The sequence below is a fragment of the Bombus flavifrons genome, chromosome 14 (assembly GCF_040668555.2).
Source record: "Bombus flavifrons isolate JBK064 chromosome 14, iyBomFlav1_principal, whole genome shotgun sequence".
Lineage (NCBI taxonomy): Eukaryota > Metazoa > Arthropoda > Insecta > Hymenoptera > Apidae > Bombus > Bombus flavifrons.
This window is the reverse complement of record NC_138455.1, coordinates 10,768,665-10,786,579: the sequence shown is the minus strand read 5'-3', so window position 1 is coordinate 10,786,579 and position 17,915 is coordinate 10,768,665. Positions and strand designations below refer to the sequence as shown.

The following is a 17,915-nucleotide window of genomic DNA, read 5'->3' as shown; positions in this document are numbered from 1 at the left end:
TGTGTGTGTGTGTGTGCGTCTATCTTAGAGCATTTTACATGCACGTTTCTCGAGATCGTTGTGGGAGAAGATTGGCTGGAAAAAACTGGAACATCTTGCATAATACTTTAGTTAATTACTTGTATAAATATAACATTAACAAATAATTCTCATACGATATTTGCCACGTAATAGTGTAACATGAAAATGTTGTCGTGATACATATTTAGTTTACGCCCCAGATTAAAGTTTGCACTCTCGGTAAAACACGTTATACGTTTCAACAAATTCTTCGAATTCCTTGTTCAACGCTATTTGCTGTGCGTCTATTATTTTGTTCTCTTATAGTCTATGTTACTGTATGTGTACATGCTATAAATGTAAAGACATAAATATATACAACGTATACTACACTGGTAGCAGATGAGTGTGTTTAACACCATTTATCTCTGTCGCAACACGTGTCTCCCTCCAAATAACTGTCAGGGCTCATATGTACTAATTTTTAAAATTGATACAGAAGTTTCAAGTTTGTTTCACACTCGCGTCCAGTTTAATTTTATCGATTTCTTAATACTAGACCTACTAATCCCTCGTATGCAATTAATTACATTAATTAATTACAGCAATATAACAAAAATAGATAAATAAGTACATAATATCTATGTAAGCATATCTTTATCTTAATAAAAGTAAACATTAGCATTATCAAAAACACTTGTACCTTTTTAATAATTGCCAGGACGATAGATCTGACATCAGTTATTTTTACTGATCTCTTAGTCTCAGTGTTAGACAAAGGTAAAACTGAAATGTAAAGACTAAATAAATAAATAAATACATACGCATAGACTGAAAATACGTGCCGATTTGCATCGAAATCGTCCTGTACAATACAAGTACACAGCGAACGAGTTAAACGCTCATTTCCATGGCTAATTATCGACAAGGTGTAATTGACAAGGTATAATTCAGCAAATGAGACAGAAATGGAGATTAGTTGATGCAGCATGAAACAGATAAAAGAGCAACACATTGCAATCGTGTAATTTTCCCATTTAGGATCTTTTGTATTCGAAGGCACGCTGCGTTCTGTTTGTTTCACGAAACAATGCGATCGTTGTACACGCTGGAGCCCGGAGCTTGATTCATGGTAATTTATTACCAGGAAGTCGTACGAGCCGTCGTTCTTACATGGTAGAATAGAACAAGTCAGTACGCTTTCTAGCAAAACGCCTGACACGACACGCGGAAATCGATACGCGTGCACCCACAGTTGCGACTCATCGCGTGATTCACGAAATTAGGGGAATTGTTATCGAACCGGCGACATTCACGCGCTCCGTGCTATGTGAAAATTAAGTTTGGCTAGAGTTTTAAAAGAAAAGAGCCGTACAATATGTTAATAAAGATGTCGAAATTTTATTTGTCAATGAAGGAGGAAGTGCGAGGAGGAAAATATGGTAAATATACCGATAACGTTTATGGAAACGCATAAAATTGGAATTGATCTCGCTGTTACGTCTGAATTGGTAGCTGCTACACCAGACTTTATAAGCCTTGAATTTTAAGTGTTCTACTTGATTAAGGTCAGGCATGTAAAGATGGTATGTAAATGGCGGTATTAGGCGTACAAAACCGGTGCTAATAACGCAGACATTTTCAAGGATGTTGATAATTTAAACGACAGTTTCGCATTTTTCTACAAATATATTGTCGTTCAGAATGGGACGCGTTATTGGTCGAAAACACTTCCAGATATTTTTGCAAATTATCGATAGTTCGTTAGCGGGCTGTTGCTGTTAATAAATATTTCTCGAACATTGAAAAACAGCTTTCCGAATATGCGACTGAGGGAATTTTCTGAAGAATGAAATTTGAAATTTCCATTCGAGGAAGATCCTTATTGAGGATGAAAATTCTGAATAATTTGAACTTTGTATAATTGCATAAACGAATAGTTGTGCACGATTTGAAGCATAGGTGAAATTGAAACTATTTTGCTGGTTTTTGATGGATGGCTCGTAGGTTGAACTTCAAGGTTGAAATACATTTTTCTAATCAATGATGTAATTCATTTAATATGGATTCTCAAGTACGACTAGTGTTCTAATCTACACAGCTCGTAGGTGAGCAAATACTTTCTTTTTGAATTGTGGTAACATCGGAAAGGGAGAGAAACGTATGCAAAATCATATAATTGAAGTTCTAGATTTACAACTTTTAGATTTCTGTTGAAATAGAAAGAGTCGGCTGCGCCATGGAAACAGTCTATTTTTGTTTAATTTCAATTTGCAAAATACGTTACGTTCGATGATTAGAAAATTCGTATAGGATTTTAAGCAATTTTTTTCCTTTTCTTTTGTTGATGACTAGGCACGGTCCGAGGAGCATCTGGCGCAAGAACAAGCATGGCTGAGTTCCGAAAGAATTTGGTTGTTACATCGAGGTGGTTTTACCCCTGCGACGAAATGTGGTCCAGCAGATCCGGACACAGGAAAGCTAAGAATTCGTTTAACCACTTCTGGCGAGGAACTTCTCGTCGATGAAGAGGACGTTGAAAAGGTATTCGTTTGATTAAATTTATTTGACATTGAATATCAATTTTCATAATGTTAAAGTATTTAAATTCTAAATATTTAAGACACTTAAAGTATAAAGAATTATATTCTATGTTTTCAATTTAATCTTTCATATAGAATCTTCCCGATTATACTCCTCCCGATTGCACCAACAATTACGGTAATAAAAAGAAAAAAGAGAAAGAAATGAAAAGTTATTACTAGACTATGAATTTCTATGCAAATTATTATTTTCATGAGCAAAATTAAAGAAATGCGACTTAAACAGAGGTTCGCTTTTTCCTCTAAATAATATAATAAATACATTGAATATTTTATACACTTTTACAAGCGTATATTTCCCATAAATGCATAAACATCCGTAGTCTAGTTATTACGATGATTCGTAACACACAGACGCAGTTCTCTAACAAGTAGGTTAAATCAAACTAATCATTTATTCCTCTTCTTCGCAGGCCAACCCTCCTCAGTTTGACAAGGCCGAGGAACTCTCGCAATTACGGTTTCTCAATGAATCTTCTGTTCTCCACACACTGAGACAACGTTATGCCAGTAATTTAATACACACGTATGCGGGAGATAGCATGATCATTATCAATCCGGTGGCGCCATTAGCGATTTACTCTGAAAAGGCAAGAGACGTTTACGCATTCCTTTATTTCTTTTTACCATTTTTTTTTTTCTTATGAAAGAGGAATAAATTGAACATTCTTGCTTTTAGTCTTTAATGGAATTTGCAATTAAAATTTATTAGTGGTTTGAAACCATCCTTCTTTTCAAGTGAGATAAAAATCTTAATTTCAATTTATTCAGAGAATGAAGACGTTACAAACCACAGAAATTTTGCTAAACTACGTTGCTTATCTTTTCCTCCTTTTTTTTCTTTCTTACTTTTCAGGTAGCACATATGTTTAGAGGATGCAAAAGCGAGGATATGCCACCTCATATCTATGCGATGGCGCAAGCAGCTTACAGAGGGATGTTAGCGACTCGAAGGGATCATTCCTTAGTGTTTCTTGGCCGTAGTGGATCTGGCAAAACAACAAATTTTAAACATGCTCTTCATTATCTTGTATTGGCTGCAGGCACAGTTAACAAGGTGAGTGAAAATTTATAGAATTTGATAATATTATCAGCTTACCTTTATAATAAAAATTAAGGAAAATTAAGATAAATAGGAATTCCTATTTTTTTTCAATTATTGCAGATTTTACAAATCATTCCATCTTTTAAAATCTGTCTATTCTGATTAATGTTAAAGATTTTGACCATTGAGAAACTCAACGCCCTATTCACAGTTTTGGAGGCATTTGGAAATAGCAGAACACACATGAATTCCAATGCAACACGTTTTACACAGCTCTTCAGTTTGGACTTTGATCAATCGGGCCAAATAGCATCGGCTTCTTTGCAGGTAATACAATTATGCGTTATCGGATAATCGTTTTGTTCAACTACATATTATTTCATGAAGTGTAAATCAATTAATAATTTATATTTACCGTTGATGTATAACATTATTTAATTCATTTTTATTTGTAGTATATTTTCTGAAAGTCAAAATGTAAATTACATGAGAGTTAGAGAATTCTCTTACTGTGGTAGTGCTATGGCTTCGGGGTGTAACGCCCTCGATAAAGGGCACAATCGATCCAATGAACACACCCTCGAAAGTGGAGCATATCAAAAGAGCTTGAATTATTATTTGAAGATAAAAAACTATATTTTAAGCGAGTTTATGTTTTTGATTTTTATTAAAATGTTATAAAATGTTCTTGTTGCACAAAATATATATATATACATATATGTACCTACTATAATTATTTACTTTAACTATGCCATAATTTTGTAAAAATATTCAAGATATATTGACCTGATTTTTATTTTGTTCGCAAGGTCCTACTTTTGGAAAAGTCGAGGATAGGCAGAAGGGCGAATGGAGACCCAACTTTCCATGCAATTTATCGTTTACTGGCAGGCGCAGAGGGTGCTCTTAGAAAGGAATTGCACCTGACCAATCTAGTCGCAGAGAACAATGTGTTCATTACACCTTTGCAGAAGCACGAGGACAAACAGCGTGCCATGGTCGAGTTTAATCGAATCGTGGCCGCTTTTAGGATTCTCGGCGTTTCTGAGTCCGACGAGAAAGTCATTTGGCTGGTCCTTGCTGGCATATATCACCTGAGCTGTGCTGGTGCGGTTAAGGCTGGCACCAGTTCGCAAAGTCGATGGCAGTTTGCAAGAGTCGAATGTGCGGAGAAGGCTGCAACGTTATTGGGTACTACCGTTGAGGAATTGAGTAGAATAGTGTTTTCTTCTAATGGAGGCGGTGCTGGTACACCGAGTACTCCGAGGCCTGCTTTACGTACACCAAGTCCTACCGAACAAAGCAAAGATATCATGGGATTAGATGCTCTGGAAGGTCTTTTGATTGGACTTTATTCTGAAGTGTTCCATTGCGTAGCTGCTCTCATCAATAGGTTTGTTCTTTTTGTGAGTAAATAGGGATAGAACGAGAGTAATGATGATAATGTCGTTCTTTACTTTTTCACAGATCCATATCATCATCTGTGCACACAGTGTCTTCTTTGTTGTTGTGTGACTCGCCAGGTTTTCAGAATCCAGCCTCTTGTGGACGACAAACGGGAGCCTGTTTCGAAGACCTGTGTCACAATTACTTGCAGGAAAGACTGCAACTGTTGTTTCATCATACGACACTGGTGGCACCAAAGGACAGGTACATTGTAATCTAATTAATTAAGTTTATATATATATATATATAGTGATTAATTATTGTTTTGGATCAGATACTGTAGAATGAATATGACTTTATTCAAAATAGTTTCATATGATTACCTCAATAATGCAGGATACAATAAACAGATTATTCTTACGTTTAAATACAAAATATTCTTTATTTTGAATTCAAAGGTCGATACATATCGATATTCGATAATCGATATTGTCATTCGATGTCGATAATCGATTAAGGCAGGTTGTTCATATTTTCTATCTCTTCCTAGTTGTCCTGAATTTAAGTAAAAGTAGCGTTCCTCATGAAATATTTCAATTTTATCTTAAAATATCGAAAGAAATGGAAGATGAATCGATTGATGAATGTTTCAAACCCGTTTGTTGTTACGAAGATAGTGTGTGCTATAACTTATTTTCGGTAATGATTTTTCGAATATAATTCGATAATTTTGGAACTGATGATAATAAAAAATAAAGGAATAATGCATAGATCAAATGAAATAAAAATTCTACCACAAAGAATTTGAATCGAAGAAAATTCCATAATGAAATAAATGAAATAAAACTTAAAAATCTTTGATATAGATATGTATTGCATATTACCATTGAACTCATCCGTGTAATTCAGGTACGTCCAAGAAGGAATTGACGTAGATTACGAAGATGACTGCGACGAAGATGGAATTGGATCACCTCAGGGTTTAATTTCGCTACTAGATCGTGGAAGTTCGCAAGGTGCAACGATGTTGCGAACTAGCCAAAGTGACCTTAGTGGAAGTAGACAAATAGAACGAAAGGGTCTTCTGTGGCTGTTAGAGGAAGAAACAGTATGTCCTGGCGGCAGCGACGAGACATTTTTAGATCGATTGTTTTCTCATTATGGAGATAGAGGTACTTAAATACGTCTGGTCTTTTACGAATTATGATGAATTATAATTTCTTTTTTATGTTATTGTACCAAAACTCCATATTACTTTTCATTTTCCGAATTAATTTTAATTATACACTTCAGGAAATTATGGCAAATTGATTGCATTGGAAATACATATGCTAGATTATCGTAGTTAATAAAAATAGAAAAAGATTTTCTTTTTTATAATGATATAGTGTTTATTATTCGATACAGTGATATAATATATGATCATTCTGTACATTGCAATACATTGTTTTTACTTATCTTTTTAATTCTGTTTTTCTAAAACAGATCATCAATTATTGTTAAGAAAAGCACCTGGGAACAATCAGTTTGTCTTACAACATTTATTGGGTACCAATCCTGTACTTTACACAGCAACAGGATGGCTGAAAGCAACACGGGAGAATCCTGTTACTAAAAGTGCCATTACAATACTTCAAGAAAGTACAAGGTATGTAATTTAAATGTTTTTATTTTTCTAATTGTGTACAAATCTTACAATTCTATTAAAATCTTGATCTTATTTCTCCTTATCTTGAAACTTTCTTTATGTTTCTAAGATAATATTTTATTAAAACATGTTTTGAACTGAAACGTTTGTACATTTTTCAGTATAATTTTATTTAAAATAATCAATAAATTTTTATTAACTAAAATTTCTTGTTGCCACTAACTAATATTACATTTTATATTGATATCAGGGAAGATGTGAATATGCTGTTTGTTAGTGCACGTGGAGCAGGAGTATCTGGAGCTTTATGCAGTTCCATGCCTGGATTGGAAGGTTCACAATCTTTGAGAAGAGCTTCTAGTATACGGCGAACATTCACTACCGTTAAAAGGAAAAATATATCTCTTCAGGTTAAATTCACTGTTGTAAGTATAAAAGTCATAAGACTAATATTCTTATCTGCTAATCAGAAATAAATATTCTATGAATAATTGAGTTCTGGATAACTACATATTTATCTGGAAATATTATGATTTTCATGAGTGTATACGAACATGAAAGATAAGGTCATATGTCATGTTACATATTATGTTATCTTCAAACGATGACTCAGTTGATATAAGTTTACTACTAACTTCATAAACGAGATACGTAATGAAACTGAAAATGTTTACTGAATTAAGATGCACATTGTTATGGTACCACTTCCTGTTTTTGTTTCTTGTTTTTATTATCAGTTTACGTGTAAAAAGGGCAAGATGCAATAACTAATTCTCTTCTAAATTAATCATAATTTTCTATTTGACATTAATGAAGATATGATGTAATTTGTTACAGGATGGACTGATTGAAACTTTGCGGAGAACACGAGTTAAATTTGTCCATTGTATACTACCGCAACACAATGCTGGATGCACCGATAATAAAAGTTTATTGTCAGTAAAATCAAATCAAAGCGAAGACAGTGTTATTAACGTACCGCTTCTACGATCACAGGTAAAAATTCTCTTGCATAAATGTATAATATGAAAAATTTAATTAACACAATCCATGTAATGTTTTTACTTAAATTGTTAATAATTTTACACAATCAATTGTATCTAATGCAAAAACAGATTAGTAATACAATAATAGCAGGGGAAATTTTGACAACAGTTATACAAATATACGTATATTAATTTTATCTAGTGCAATAAATTATATCTTCTAGAATATTAGTCTCAATCTTTGATTAAAATACTAAAAAAATATTTCAATTTTTGTTACAGATTCGTGGAAGCCAAATAATCGATGCAGTTAGATTGCATAAAGTGGGATTCCCTAAGCATATAGCTTTAGGTGAATTTAGAAGACGATTCAGTTTATTGTCAAGTGATGTAAACACACGACCAGGCAGTCCTGTAGCTGATGAACGCCGTGCTGTGGAAGATATGATGCTTACCATCGATGTCGATCCAGCTTTGTATCGAGTTGGACAAAGCCAGGTAAGTCATATCTATTGTTTTGCATTTTTCTCTATACTAAGTAGTAGTATGGTTCCAAAAAAATGCGAAATCCCTAAAGGGGATATCTACAAAATACTACTTTGTCTGTATTGTTTTTTAAACAAGTATATGTATTTGGTATGTACTAGAAATTTGTAGATGTAAAAAATATGTCTAGAGAGAATTATTTAATTTTCTATCATTTTCATAATGTGTTACAAACTGAATGAATATGAAAACATATGTTTACCTATGAAGGGCTAATTTTTTAGCCAAACATTCCAGTATTACTGCATCTTCTATAAAACTTTACATTTATGTATATATCTCATTCATATCTCAAAACTATGCACAACTTTCCATTTCATCTTTTTTAACTTTCAATTTACATGCCACTGTACTTCAGCAAGGATCGAATGTCTAGTATCATATCTTTCACTCTAGTAGAAGCACTTTCACTTTTTTCCGTACAGGTAGTAATGCTTTTACTTGATGTTCTGGTTATCAAAACAAACAAAATGGAAAGGCATATCGATAGCGTTATCCTAACTTGTAATACCGGTCTTAAATATCACCATCAGGCGGCATAGATACTTGAATTAATATCACCTTGCTCATAAGTATTCGAAGTGCTTCCGCAATTCGATTCACCGTAGGTGGTTTGTTCCAGTGTGAGAATTTTGGTAACGTCACATACTTGAAACGAACATTCGTTTTCTCAAGGAGAATCGCTTTACGTGATTTCGGTCAACTTTCTCCACGAATTCGATTATAGTTTCGTCAGTACACCACGGACAAAGAATCGGTATCGATGTGAATTCACTGATTAAAACGATCTTCACCGTCTGGTTAAATGGATTTTTATTCTAGTAGCTCGTCTAACTAAATATATAATATTAATGATTTAAATATAGCTACGGTAATACTAAAAGTTTTTTAACTCTACGATTTGAGTAACACTTGATATTTTATCTCAATTGCGATACGAAAATTTGCAAAGACATTATAAATACTAGGAGTCATATAATCTTATAGAAAAGAGAAAATAATAATAATAATCTCCAATAATTGTTTCAGATGAATTTCTATTTAAAAAGACTCGAACAGTTTTTCTGTTATATCAGAATGATCAGACTGTTGCATGTAACTGCAACTGAAATGAAAATTCTTGCCACATTCTGCATATTTATGTAGAGTAACGTTTCGTAACGTAACTTAGGAAGCAAATTACGTGAACGTGGTCTGTTTTCTTTTTGTACACAAGCATTTTAATTTGGTGATTCCATGGAATCGTAATCGTGACAAGATCTTATTTATAAATGTCATGCAAAGTTGCACACGCGTTAGGTGCAATCGCGTGTCTTTATTGGCACTTTTTACTATAGAATGGCGAAGTGACATTAAAATTACCAGATCCAAACTATACTTACGTTAAGGATGACCATTTAATGTGTTTTCTACTGGAAAATTATTAGTATGTTGTTACTTTTTAATGCGTGAAAGTGACGTTTGATTATAGATGCGGTTTGTACATCGTAATGTGTGTTTTATTATTTTTTTTTTTTAATTCAGACCTCTGTTTTATGTGAAATTTTTTTAGAATGTCAATGAAGCTTTCAGGTACATTGAAGACAATTCACACCTTTCCTTCCTTTTAACGAATATATGTAAATATTTAACAGGGAAATTCACATTAGAAATGTATATTGCAGTGAAATTATTATTTAAAATCATCTCTTATTCGTTGCATACGATCAAGTACAATTTCTCTGCAATATAACAATTTTCGGTGCTGTAAAATAATTAAATACTCTGAAATAGATACCTGAATAGATTTCAATGAATTTATGCAAAATTTGCACGGTGCATTCAGTGAAAATCACGTCAAATTCAAAAGACCGTAGCGTCATATTTATAATACGAGTATGTAGTTCAAGAAATTATAGCGGGGTTAATTATAATTTGTAGGTTCCTAGATTAACAAATGCATATTTCCCCTCCGTAGCAACTATGAAAATTTCTACTTCGGGGTATTCACGTTATTTATCAGTTTCAGTTCCTCGATTCAATTTTCAAATATTTATCAGTAGCCGCAAACTGCCGCTGCGAAGTGCACCAATGTGGCTCATTTGCTGCCAACTCTAATCATCGATTATCGTTGCAAGGTTAATTCCCGAAGCCGAAAAGAAGATCGTTTAACCGCGAAAGTGCAAAAGGGTCGAATAACCGTGGAAAAAAAGCGACACGCGCTAGTGACTTTCTCGTGGCCCATATAGAAATCGTTGCACTCTTCGGAACCTCTCCTTGTTCGCAGAACTCGCGTTGCCCGAGGCCTTTTCGTCGCGAAAGTGTTCCACCTTGCACGTACACCTCTTCTTTTCTTTTTTATCGGGCCCGTCTGTTTTACTTCAAGACTAAGCGCGTGGTCCAATTTGTTCTCCGCAACAGATTCGAGCCAACGAATTAAGGAACACGGAAGTCGAGAGGAGCACGACGTCATCGTGATATTCTAGATAACGACGAGTAATCGAACCCTTTTATTTGTCGTCCAACAGACGAGAACAATGATGTTGGTTTTGCAATTACGCTTTAGACTGCGTTGATAGAACAGGTAACGTACACGGTACGGTTTCTTTAAAAATAGTTTGAAAAATCCGAAGTAATTAAGTGTTCGTTCAAGCGTGAATTGTTTAACCAGAAAACATCTCTGTTTCTTTAGTTGCATCGGACGGAAAAAATAAAAGAAAAACTTTTGAAACTTGGAAAGTCGGTCGAGGTTACTTGGATAATTTAGATATACATGATATGTTAATTATTGTAATCAGTGTATGCCAAAGAAGATAATAGATATTAATTATCGTAACGAAATGTCAATAGAGAAGATTATTGAGAACTTCTTGCACACCATCTTTAATCTTCCATACATCTTATTTATAAGCTTTTCTTTTTGCAATACTTCATTATTACCGTGTACATATGTACTTTACCACCATAAATACACCATTTATCAAGAATACTAGAGTACCTGCTGGTATTTCTAATAATACAAATTGAATACTTTTAGTTGTACTTAATTTCTTCTAGTTATTCTGTACTGCATCGTATCTTTTAATCTCAAATATGCTGAGAAGTTCTATTAGTAAGCTTTACTGTATATTATCGCGACTGGTGTCGCATTTTTAAGTAACGTAACCATGATAGGGTTTCCTGTTGCTTCATTAATGTAGCTATATGTGTTGATATTAAATATATGAGTAAATGGATGTGTGTGGATGAACACCAATTGGAGACGGTTAAACTACTTGAATGTACAAGTAGAAACGGTTCTCAATAGAATAAATTTAGAAAGTATATCATAAATACCGCATAATGCAACGGAAGTACAGTTAAACTGGCTTTTCCAATACGGGTACCACGTATGAAACTTTCGGTATAAATAGAAAATGAAGAATTTGTAGTATATCGATATTCCAACTTTTATGAGAGCAAGCAAAAATAAAAAGATATTAGAATTGTTAAAATAAAAGAAAAATAGTAGGTTTATCACATTCCTTTTGCCATTATGTTGCTGTGTTTTGTGTACCGTATCGCGGATAAATGGACAAAATCATGTAACCTCGTTTTATACAATACATAATTATGTAGTAAGTTATCCAAGGCGGTTATGTTAAGTGCGTTACCCTACAAAATATTAACCGGATGAAAGAAGTGGAACGCATGGCCCGCAGTTATGAAAATACAATCGATAACGAGTATACAAAAGCTGTTGGAATAGTATCGCTTCTGTTTAAACGCTCAGCTAGGAATCTCCACTCCCGAAATATCCGGACTAAGGTTTCCACGGCGGAAATGTGACCGTTGATCGTGTGTGCCTGCGATTCGTGCGTGTCTAGCATCGCAAATAATTCTCTGTTCGATTCCACCAGTCGATAGCTTGCACCACGAATAGATGCGTGGACTGATTCGTTAGAAATTAATATCGGTACCAATGATGACTTCAATATTGCCACTAACTCCCGTTATCGCGTCTCGCACTCAAATGTTTCTTATTTTCTTATTTGATCAGGGCAACCTACGATCGAAATCAAAGTATTAAAGTAACACGTTTTTCTCTTTATTGGCAACATTTTATTTAAATTTCTGTTTTAGTAATTAACGTTCATTACCAAATAAATGAATCGTTTCGATTTTTTGAGAGAAAGAAGATTTGTTGAACGTGCTTGATATAGGAATTACTATAGGAAAGTATAATGCTTGTAACAAATTTTTACCCATTCTTCGAACTTTATTCTAACGTGTATTTGATTTCTGTAGCGCTATTAGTAGAGTACTCATTGTCAGTCGTTGAGTAAGTCGGTTTTCCGCGTGGTGTTAATGCCTATTGCGCGCTCGGAAATCCACCACAGCTTGGTAATAGAGAAACGCGACGAGTTTTAATTTAACTGGCTAACAGGCTAGGTCAGGTTCGCACGACAAACGCGGTAACTTGCCAGATCGTGATTGAGATCACGAAACCATTAGCGTTACTCCGTATTAATTGCTGTCAGCTATCATGTAGGTATAGGAGAAACAGCTGTAAAATCTACGTGCGTAATCCGTATCTATGTTTGTCCTAATTTTTCTTCTATGCAAAGTTGCAGCTTTCTAAGCTTTACAACTTTATGCTGTTATAACTTTATATTCAGTGCTTTTGTGAACAAAACTTCATTCTAAAACATTGACGTCCTGAAAGATTAGAAACTTCCGTTTTATTTTGCGTTTCTTTTGATTTACTAATTCTTATTGTTACTGGATCTGGAATTTTTTACGTTTCTTATCCTTATTTAGCTAAAACAGAAACAGTAGTAGCCTATTGAAATTTTAGCTTGTGAAGTAATCTCAAGTTCTAGTAAAATATTTTTGAATAGAGAAAGGATATAATTTTAAGGAGTAATTAAGTTATCAAAAATATGAAATTCTCTAATTTTATGTGAACAACTTTTACGTCTTGTTCTAATAGTAGTTTGAGAAATACTTCCTTATAGATGCACATCCGAACCGGAAACATTGAATATTCATATGAAATCTCTCGAAAGATTCTCAAGAAAATTAAACATGTTTCTATAGAAGCATTTCTCGTTACGATTATGTTTCTGCATTAGTAATGGCTCTTTCATTCATTTCTGCTTATCTAAAACATCATCGATTTCTGTTATTATTCTGCGAAGGTAATGAGAAAAATTATAACAAGCAAACTTACACGAGAAGTATGATTTTCTTATTAATCAATCAAATTTCGTATAATTATACGTCGTATGAAGTTGAAATAGAAATAAGGAATTTAACTGAATTATAATACGTTGGAATATGTAGTAACGTTTAACACGAATTTAGTTAGTATACTTTCGGATCTTCGATACTCTGATACTTTTTAGTCGTAGTGTATCTGGCATTTTTCCATCATTTGACTTTCGACCGAAGTCAATTTCGAAGAAAAGCCGCTCGATGGAATGGAGTGGAATGCGTGGGATATAAATTTTCTACACCAGTTCTTTGAAGAATGCCTTGTGGATGATAGAGGATGCGTTCCTTCGAGAAAATGACGCGTGTCGTCCGTATAATTTTATATTTGTCACGAAGCAGGTGCGGATATTTTATCTGAATCGTAGAATGGCGGAAAATAGTAGAACGGTGTGAAAAGAATGCGAAAAAGAAGCGAAAGTGAATGATTTTTACCAGCAAGAGATGTATCGTCCAGGTAGTTTTTATTTTGCCTTGAAATTTTTAAACAGCAATTTTTATTCTACATGCTCCACATAAAAAAAATGAGTAAAACTGTATTACATTAAGAAAATGATCAATCCACCGAAGAAAATAATAAAAATTCAACAAATCGTGGAATATTTCATGATTATAAAATGATCGCAATAAGATCTCGTTGGAAAGTGACATCTGTTACGTACACTTAATAAAGAACACAAAGGTAAATGTTAGACAAGGTTTTTGAGCCTTGCAGCTATCTCGCTGACTAGATAAAATAGCTTAGATCGGATGAAGATATATCGAAGAGGTTATCGCAGTTTACAATGAATTTCTCCCACGTGGTCGTTCTTCCCTGTGGCGGAAGCGGATGCGAAGAAGCGGTTTCTTCGGCTTTTCTGTTACGTCGTGCGCTTTCGCGTGTCGAGTTCATCTCGAATTCCTCCTAACCCGTTGGTTAATTGCTACGAAAATAAAGGAGAAGAGAAGAGAAGAGAAGAGAAGATGCGCGACTTCTTTCCTTGTATTTTCCGTTGCTTCTCGCATGGCGAACATAACGAACCCGTGTGCTAATTAATTAAACGACCACGCGGCTTTGGTCATCCGACTCTCTCTAATTCGTTGCCCGTTTAGGGATCAATTGCCGGGTTTCATTTCGAGGAACGAAAGAAGCAAAACCGTTGGGTGAATACTATCTGCTCGGACATTAACGCGATCTTATTCTATTTTTAATAAACAAAATAAAATTGTAATTAATGTATCTGTAGCGCGTGAATATCCCTCCAAAGTAAAACAGGCTGAGACTCGACAGCCATACTCTTCCTGCATGTCTGACATTCTCTTTCTAGGAAGAAATTTCTCGGCTATCCGTACACCTTTTACGCGCGCATACTATCACTAACAATTGAGTAGTGGACAGAACGGCATCTTCGTGTTATAATGTACGGTACTTTGGACGTCCAAGTTACCGATATTATGTACATGTTTCACATTACTTTTATCCTGAATTTAAAAAACGAAAATATTCTCTTAACCATTTTACATAGCATATTAGTTTTTTTAAACAACTGTTCTACTTTTGTAAGATGTAATTAATTAGAAATTTATTTCTGCAATGGCTTACCACAGGGATTACATGTTAGAATCTTAATTTTGAAGATAAATATGCCCATTTCGATAAGGCTAGTTTTATCAAAATTGAATCACGTATGGACAATACACCAAATAACGCTAGAATTTCAAAAAAATTGTAAGAAGGTCGATCTACGCTGCAAACACTTTAATTGAAATTTTTGTATTTTCCTCAAACGTAGCAAATATTCTAATTATAAAAGCAGCACAATTAAATTGAAAATCTTTCGGGACACACAAAAGACATAAAACTACAGCTACAGAATTTCTAAAATCTTTCTTTTGTCCTCGTTTTTATTGATTCATCTGTTTAATTACCTATATAAGATATTAGAGTTTCTGAAAAATACTTAAGTACTTGAGAAACTCGTAATAAACCTGAATAATTAATCCGTAAGCGACTATCAACATCCTTTTTACATGTCTTATTGTGCATCAGGCAATTATTCATAATTAGAAAGTTTATATAATATTTGAAAAATACGTGCAACAAGTGGCTGCTAAGACTGATATCAAAGTGAAACTTCGGAACGAAGTGGTTTAACTTTGACAATAAGTACGTAGCATAGTTCTAATTAGCAACGCTAATAACGTCTGACAAGATGGAAAACCACACATGCTTTGCCATACATTCGCCAGCGATTAAAAAGTGAAAAGGAATCTCGTATCTGTCGCGGCAGAAAATTTGTTAAAATTATCGTGAATATCAATGGCAAGCCACGTGGAACATCTTTCATAAAATAGACGCGAATATTTCGTTCGTGTATTTAATACGCTTTCGCTTTTCACATTGAATCTGATATCTTCTTATTTAGAACTGTTTATCTTTTTAGAGCTAATTCTTCACGCATTCTGTTTCTTTTAATAAGTGCAACCGATTAACGAGTGTAATTCTTTATTCTTGGAAAATACGTATCCGTAATTAAATTCTGGAGTCATTGAAGAAGTTTCAAGATCCTGAAATTAGAATAATGCCACATAAATAATAGTTGGGTTGATGTAATGTTTTGCTATGTATTACTTTCATCTTTTTACCTGTACCATGTGTGGTGTATAACAATTCGTTTACAGGTATAATATGAATATTTTCCAAACAATTGCATAATTGTATTCCATTTTTAAAGTTACTATAATAATTTCATCTTGTTTCGCTGTTTCAATTCTCCTCCTTCTCGTAATTCTTCCAACTTTCTTGTTCGAGATGTAACTTACGTAAAACTACGTTTTTTACTTATATGCAAATATGTGTTCCGAAGTAAAATTTGCATGTTAAATAGACGTAGCAATGTAAATATAAAATAGGGAAAGGTGTGAAGCGGAATTTAACTTAATTAATGTTTAATTAGAGTGTAAACTTAATCGGTTAGTTTAATGATAGGTTGACTAATGTCCTGTTTATAAAATTAGGAAGAAGAAGCAAATTTCTATAATAAGAACCTTTTTTCTAATCCTTTTTCTCAGATAATAACACGCGATTAATTATGTTCTCTAATTAGCGTACACGTTGTCTATCTGTACACTGTGGAATATGTTGTTGTATCAAATTTTGTATAAAATCTTTAATTATGTTTGTATATATCATCCATCAAATTTTCAAACTCATGATCGCTAAATGTTTTTTAATTGTATCCATTTATTTCATAAAATTAGTGTCTTCTTGTTACATGTATATATAATTTCAAATTAATTTTCGCCTCATCTTCAATTTTACTGACTTAAATTATACAGTGGTTTCACCTGTGTTGGCTTACCGTGTATGAAATATGCTCTTATCATAGATCCTTATCGATTACGTGTTTTTAATTAGTTCGTTGAACTTCGCTAATTTCTACTGCGTATAATGACACAAAGATTTTCCATTGATTATTCGACGATGAATGAAATAGTATTTTTATATAAACTCGTAATTTATAGTATGAAACATGCTTTTGTGTGATCGATCAAGGTAAAAAATAGATTTAATTAAAGAGGAAAAGGAACGCAAAGGTTACAGGTAGACAAAGATTACACAGAAGGAAAATTACGTTGTATACTTAGTGGAATTAAAGAATCGTTTATCGAAAACCACTTTCACCCAATGAAACTACTACCGCGATCATTTGTATGTACATAGCAAGTTGATCGTTTAAATATGGCGCTAATGATTGTGTGCGTCACGTTGATAAATAGAAAGGACGTTATGCTGTAATGTGACAGTAACAGCCTGTCTTCTAGAAACTATCTCATCTGAATCAAATGAGAGAAAGAGAGAGAGAGAGAGAGAGAAACCTCAACCTTCGTTGAACCTAATAAAACCGTGCGACTTGCAAGTTACAGACCAAGTCGTTCGTATCTTACAAATTTTATTTATTTGTTTTCTTATCATTGAACTGTTAATTCCATTACTATACTTCTGTATTTCAAGCATATACGTTCTGAAATTGATTTCAAATACCAACATAATCGCGACAGTCGTGCCTTCTTACAGTGCTAATTGAAATTTCAATATAGTTTACGACACAAATAATATACACATAAATGTTTTCTATGGTAAAATATGGTCAAATTTTTTGTATGGTCAAGCATCGCCGGTGTGTTTTCGATTCGCGTAAAAAGAATCCCCGCGATTTCATAACGCGGCCAGGGCTCTTTTCTCCTGCGATGCTCTCCCGTATCTCCTCCCATGTCGTCTCCTTTCTCCTGTTCGTCAGTAGGCCAGCGGACATTCCCGGCAACAGCTTTCCAACGCGTTCCCGACATGGCTTCCAATTTCTCGATGCAGCTGCCATCTCCGCGAGATCTATCGATCGGACTTGCACGCCACGGCCTTTTCTATGCGTACACGGGAGGAACGGCCCCGCGACCTCGCTTTCGCGAGACCCGCGAAATTTCCGTCGCGA

The 17,915-nt window shown here is 34.1% G+C and overlaps 1 protein-coding gene across 4 annotated transcripts in view; it reads left to right on the top strand.

Moving 5' to 3' along the window:
* Positions 1–17,915, top strand: part of LOC138186829 (unconventional myosin-XVIIIa) — a 65,205-nt gene that overhangs the window by 25,686 nt on the left and 21,604 nt on the right. For 3 of the 4 annotated variants that reach the window (XM_069127053.1, XM_069127054.1, XM_069127055.1), the window contains 11 exons: positions 2,356–2,544; positions 3,017–3,193; positions 3,460–3,660; positions 3,823–3,975; positions 4,458–5,041; positions 5,116–5,298; positions 5,944–6,206; positions 6,520–6,682; positions 6,933–7,107; positions 7,520–7,678; positions 7,951–8,166. In XM_069127053.1, the coding sequence (XP_068983154.1) occupies positions 2,356–2,544; positions 3,017–3,193; positions 3,460–3,660; positions 3,823–3,975; positions 4,458–5,041; positions 5,116–5,298; positions 5,944–6,206; positions 6,520–6,682; positions 6,933–7,107; positions 7,520–7,678; positions 7,951–8,166 (2,463 nt within the window). Of the gene's footprint in view, positions 1–1,424; positions 1,443–2,355; positions 2,545–3,016; positions 3,194–3,459; positions 3,661–3,822; positions 3,976–4,457; positions 5,042–5,115; positions 5,299–5,943; positions 6,207–6,519; positions 6,683–6,932; positions 7,108–7,519; positions 7,679–7,950; positions 8,167–17,915 lie in introns of those variants that run through there. The other variant, XM_069127056.1, reaches the window with a different exon arrangement.